Source organism: Ambystoma mexicanum, chromosome 11 (genome assembly GCF_040938575.1).
Source record: "Ambystoma mexicanum isolate Mex_15411 chromosome 11, UKY_AmexF1_1, whole genome shotgun sequence".
Lineage (NCBI taxonomy): Eukaryota > Metazoa > Chordata > Amphibia > Caudata > Ambystomatidae > Ambystoma > Ambystoma mexicanum.
In genome coordinates, this window is record NC_090934.1 from 1,082,038,497 (window position 1) to 1,082,044,874 (window position 6,378).

Here is a 6,378-nt window from a genome sequence, read left to right on the forward strand (position 1 = left end):
GCACGGTTCAATTAATCAGGGTTTGTGTCGGCAGTGCAAAGTCACCTTTCAGCAGTGCAAATTCACTTTGAACCGGGCCCATTAATGTCTATAATGAGGTGTAGCTCCTAACCTATGATTGATGAATTAACAATGTTCACTTTATCTTGACAGCATCAATATCGTATCTACCAAAAACCTGGGGATCACACACTGTGTCATTGTTTGTGCGCATGTTTTTCAAAGCTGAAAATATTCTGAATTTCAAGATTTATGTTGCATTTAAAATTTCATTTTTAATGTATACATCTCCTTGTTCTTGTGTCTGCTTTTATGGAATTGTTCCTCCCTCTCAAAACGTATTATAATACTCACGGATAGATGCAGCAAGCACATAAACCCACTGAGTTATTTCATTGTGCAAATAAATGTGCTGTGCTTTTCTGGTTAATATTCGGGACGTTCGCAGCACTCGTCTCTGAACCCAGCAGTTCCAGTGGGGATTCAGGGCCTGATGACTTTTTCCACCAATTGCGCCAGCATGTATTTTCATGCTGGCGCAAATCACGTGGATTCCTATGGAACTCGCCTGCTTTGTGCACCAGAAAAACACATGCAGACTCCATAGAAATCCATTGTAAACTCTGCCTGCCATGCTGTGCACATGGCACACAGCGTTTGCTTTATTTGCACGGAGTGCAAAAGGGTGGCGTACACGCATGTACGTTGCACTTTTACCCTCCTCTCTTGCACTGCACCGTGCAACTGAGGAGAATAAGGTAGCGGGACCTGTGTTCCTGAAAGTGTGCACGTAACATTCCCCAACGATGTTTTTACAGGGACTTCAAAAATGAGCAGTCAAACAATATAAAATATTAAAACAAGTCATCTTCATCCAATACTTTGAAAACCTTAAAGAACACAAAAGCACACTTTGATCATATTGAAAATGACCATTTGTATAATTTCACTCTTTATTGTATCCCAAAATGTGCACTGGTGTGATGGCGGTGAGGCTGTCACATATTTAGAACTGGGATTTGAACTCCATAGCACAAAATAAATACTTGCAAGACAATAAATGTGGGAAATCCCAATAGGATGGTGTACATGGTAGCCCTTGGTTTTGTTTGTATGTAGTTGCAAGGCCCATGAGTTACTTGTTGCTGCTCCTTCCACAGCCTTGAGGACTTTTACAAGGATGCTGGACTTTATTTCCTGATCCAGAAAGATGCCCAATGCTCTCCTGCACGCATCTGCAAGAAGCATCAAACATGGTGACTCTCAAATGGGAGCTTGCTTCTGTTCATAGCTGGTAAAATGGCTCAGTGGGTTAAGCTTTTGTTGTTGTGATCTGTGTTTGATCTGCATGTCGCATATTCAAATCCCAACCAGGTTGGCTCAGCCTTTCATTCTTTCGAAATCGATCAAGTGTGTAGCGATTTGTAAAGTGTTTTGGATCAAAGTGAGATATTAAATAACTATTATTTTACTAGGCAGTGCTCTGGTACCGGGTCAATACTGCAGTCTTACACTTTCCAAGTCTACCTCTCAAGAGCCAAATCAGGTTTTTCTGGATAACCACTCAAAGTGCATTTGAATACAGTGAATCTAAACAAGAGTTATTTACATAGTCAATGGCTATCCTTAAAAACCTAGTGTGGCCGTTGGTGCTTTCCAGGACCGGAATTGCAGACCTCTGCAGTAGTCATTTAGAAGTTGGGCTGTTCAATAAATACATTACAAAGCATATCACTTTGCATGCATAGCTGTGGTTTTCATTTCTGTGATTTAGCAAAAGCATGAAGGTGTAACACAATTCAGTATTACCAGCCCTCAAGGAGTCTCAGATCTCACAGAGCCTATCGCCTAGTGGTCTCACTTCACAACTCCTCCAGGCTTGTCAATCATTCTCTGTCCAGGCGCTGGTTATCTGGAACTCCCTACCTCTACACATTCGCAATATTGAAAATCACCTGAAATTCAGAAAGGCCTGGCTTTTCACAACATCCCCCTGAACCGCTCCCCCTCTCTAAACTACATTGCTGAACCCAACATTCTCATACACTAATTACAGCACAGATGCCGGCGGTATCCGCAGCGGCTCACCTTTACAAACTATCGCCCCCATTCACAACAGCACTCTGACCCGATAAATACTGCAGGGAAGCCAGCAGCATTCGCTGGGGCACACCGCAATAAACCTTACTTCTCCTCCTATTACAGCACGGATAACTCCAGCTTTCGCGTCGGCTGACCTTGACAAACTGTAGCCCGATCCACGACAACATTCCTACCTGGTAAATACACCAGGGAAGCCGGCAGCATTCGCTGAGACAAACCGCAATAAACCTCACTCGCCCTCGCTGCCCAGACTTCGGTTCCAGAGAGACCACGAACAATGAGACCTGCCGTCCACGGTGGACAAAGAAAAAAGAATGCTGCAGATGAACTACATTAAAACATACAGTACGTATACTGTACACCACCTCTGTGGACACAGGCAAAAGGCACGGCCAAACATCCATGCACCCTAGAATGCAGGTATAGCTATGTCATTCCGGTCTAGCCGCACACATAGCCGTGCACACTGAAACCCCTGACTTACCTCAACACCACTGCCACTAGCATACAGCAAATACCAACAAACGAAAATTCGGTATAGCTGGGCACACATCGAATCTTCAACAATAGCACTTTATCCTAAACCACCAACAGCACCCACCCACATGCCTGACCTTTGGGCTGCTTAATGGAGCCTAGCCAGCCACCTAAGTCCTAAGACAGCGAAAATGCACACAAGCATCTCTTAATCAAAACTCTTAGAACCTCAACCACATTGACTGCGGTCACTGAGGGCGTCCAGCCACAAAGCGCATTGAGGCCATACATATGGTGAAAGAGCACTATATAAATGACCCAAAACATTACAATACATGAATAACAATGCAAATACAGCCATTCAAGTACCACAATCTGTGCAAAAACGCTGAAAGATCTGCCTTCTCAACACTCATTCACTCCTACTTCGCTGTTTACTTCTTCCCTCTAAACACTCTTTACTTCCTCACAACTACTCTCCTCCTTCATCACTGATTTTTCCTTCACACCCTGATGAATGCACCCCTCTTCTCACCACTTTGAGCCCAATGCCCGCCTCAGTATGAAGTTACCAGACCAGGACCACCTGATAAGAGCGGCGTGTGACCAGGATCTCCACTGGCCCATTTACAGTTATTCACATTGTTTCCATGATGGCCAATATTCAAGGAATGGCGGGGCAAATTCTTTGGTCATCGGTTGCCCAAGCTGCCTCTGCCCTCCAAGCACCTGGGCAAGGGTCTCCTCAGAGTTCCTCATCATACAGCGACTTGTGTCTGAGATATTCTTCTAGGCATTGGATCGCTGTGTTGTCCACTGAGGGGTCAAACTTGTTGGCCAGGAGGTGATGCTGCTGGAGCATCCAGTGCAAGTCGCCGGCCCCATAGATGCAGACAGATCGCTGGTGAGCACCGGTGCAGGGTGGGTAGGGCGCCCCCTTAGTGACATCCCCTTCCATGTACTGCCACTTCACCAGGCGAGGTAGGGCGTTCATGTCTGAGAGCTCGTATTTGTTGTTGTGAGGTATGGAGCCAGGCACCTCAGGCATGCGGTGTAGGGTGGCCCAGAGGTGCTCGTCTGGACTGTAAGTGTCTTGCTCCCACTCCACCAACTTTCTGACCACAGGCTCCTCAAAGACCGCCCTCACAAATTCCCGAGACACCACAATGTAGGCACTGCCAGAGAACATAGGGCTGCTGATGGGTGGAGGTGCCTTTGCCACGCCGGTTTGGAGAATGTTAGAGTTCTCCACCTTGTGCTGCAGCTGCCACCGCTTCTTCTTGTATTCTGATGTCCGCTCAGATTCCATACTGTTGCGTCCATTCAGCACGCATAGGGCACGCACCATCTCACCATTGGTCTTAATGGGGAAGTCAGTGCCGCAGGTGTTGATTAAGTACCTCCAGGGTACAGGACTCTTCAGAAGGTCCTCCATGCAATTAAGGTCTGCCTGGACCCTGGACCAGGAGGCGTAGATCACCTTCTCCAGTTTGGATGCCACAAAAACGTTGGGGAAGCAGTTTGCGATGGCTTGGACCGCCTGCAGGAAAGGTGTGGGAGCCTTAGCGTCCACGTGCACGCAGTAGATGTTCTGTGGAGCATAGAGGGATCTCAGCAGCCGCTCAAACATCTCAATGTTTTTATGGATGACCATTGAATAGGCTATGGGGAAGGCCTCCTCCTCAAGGCTCAGCGCCACTGGCATAAATCGCCTGCTTGCCCGGTAGCTGTTGCAGTCCTGAGTCTGATTTAGATAGAAACCCTCTGTGATTGGCTGATGCTTGTGGGCCACTTCCAGCCTCTGCCGGGCAGCCTGCTGCAGGGCTTCGATGTCGCCCCTGAGGATGCGGGAGCAGTTGGTGCCATCTGTGGGCGAGAGATGCAGGTGTGGATAGAGACGGTCCCTGCAGACAGCACTGTTTGGGCTCTTGGCATCAGTGCGCAGGTCAGCCAGCTCGCAATCCCTGGTGGTGTAGACCTTCAGCATGATGGTAGCACAGGCCGTCAGAACTAACAGTCCTAAAATCTGCTGCAGTTTGCTCCCCTTTCTCCGGAAAAAAAACATTGGTGCAGACTGGAGCACAGCCAGCCACTTACTTCCACTGCCTTTGGAGAGTTTGAGTGATGTCTTGGGTGTCTCTAAGCAGGAGTGGGTGCAGGCTGGAGCACTGCAGGCCACTGACTTCCCCTGCCTTTGGAGAGTATGAGTGATGTCTTCAGTGTCTGTAGGCAGCACTAGGTGCAGGCTGGAGCACTGCAGGCCACTGATTTCCACTGCCTTTGCAGCGTATTACTGACGTCTTGGGTGTTTGTCACTAGATGGAGGCTGGAGTTTGGAAGGAACAGAGTTGGGACTTGAGGTCTTCTTCACAGCGTGCAGGCTGGAGTTCCCGGGATGCAGGCTGGAGCTTGGAAGGCACAGAGTCGAAGCTATAGGTGCAGGCTGGAGCTCTTGTTCACTGGGCGCAGACTGGAACCTGGGAGACTAGGCACACGACACCGGCTTCAGCTTGAAGGCACAGCCAGCAGAGGATGCAGGCTGGAGCTCTTGTTCAATGAGCGCAGGCTGGAGCTTGAGGACGCAGGCTTCAGCTTCTAGGCACAGCAGAGGATGCAGGTTGAGGTTGGCAGACAAGGCACGTATGGACGCCGGCTTCAGCTTCTAGGCACAGCAGAGGATGCAGGTTGAGGTTGGCAGACAAGGCACGTAGGGACGCCGGCTTCAGCTTCTAGGCACAGCAGAGGATGCAGGCTGAAGCTCTTGTTCACTGGACGCAGGCTGGAGCATGGCAGACAAGGCACCGGGGGCAGGCGTGAGCTCCGTGGTCCCTCTGCCACTCCTTCCCCCCATGGACCGCCACTGAGGTCCCTCTCACTCTCACCTGCGAGAAGTACCGAGGGTTGTGCAACTCCCCCGACGCACCTCCCCCGCGGTCCGAGACCCGGGTATGCAGGGCGGGGCGTCATCATCTCCCATCTCATTCTCCGTACGATGGTGCAACTCTCTTCCTGTCCCTGATAACTTGCGAAGAACTGACGACAGAAGTGCCATCGTCCACCCTGGCCCCTCCCTCGCCCCGCACTGTCAGCGAATGAGGGATTCTGTCGGAGCCTCCCCCTTCTCACTCCATGGCCAGGCATGGGGCTCCAGGAGGTGCCCTGCTCTCGAGCCATGCCATGTTCAGATGACTTGGCGGACCCTGGACAGTGGTCCCCGGGGCAGGCTTCGTGCGCTACGGAAGGATGAAGAGATACATGGTGCCCTGGGGGTGTTGGGGGGGGGGGGGTTTGTGGGGCTGGGGCAGATTCCGTGCCTTGCAGCAGATCTCGTCCGTCCCACGGTAGGAGCATAGCGGGCGCGGCCCGCGCGGAGAGACGGTGCCACACTGATCCGTATGAAGATAAACAATGATTGTAAAAGCTAGTTTATGAATCAGAGAAAACCGACTGCACCCGGCGCACGGGCGTGTCCCACACACTGCCACACACGCCGAGTTGCTTCCGCCTCGCGCTTTCCCAGCAGCTGCACTGGCCAGTGTCTGGGCAATCCCATCCCACCCGGAAGCCTTTGATGGTTGCGTGATGCGCCGCGAGGCGAGGCGCCAGCTCAGCGGGTAGAGCGAGCGTGGCGAGATATGCGCATCCTCGTCTTGCATCCTGGTGGTTTCGGCGCAGCCCCTTTCTTTGCTTCCCAAAGCTTGACTCAGACTTGCTTTTGAAAACTCGCTTCTAGAAGCATTTCGTGAATATTTGCAGGCTGATTAATGATGTGGGTTTGGGACTTTGCACGTCAGAGTT

The 6,378-nt window shown here is 50.6% G+C and overlaps 1 protein-coding gene across 1 annotated transcript; it reads right to left on the minus strand.

The window, feature by feature from the left end:
• Window positions 1–922: 922 nt before the first annotated feature.
• LOC138504126 (beta-1,3-galactosyl-O-glycosyl-glycoprotein beta-1,6-N-acetylglucosaminyltransferase 3-like) lies at window positions 923–6,071 on the minus strand. Its single transcript, XM_069624345.1, has one exon. The coding sequence runs from the start codon at window positions 4,643–4,645 to the stop codon at window positions 3,326–3,328; it is 1,320 nt and encodes a 439-aa protein (XP_069480446.1). The 5' UTR covers window positions 4,646–6,071; the 3' UTR covers window positions 923–3,325.
• Window positions 6,072–6,378: the final 307 nt, after the last annotated feature.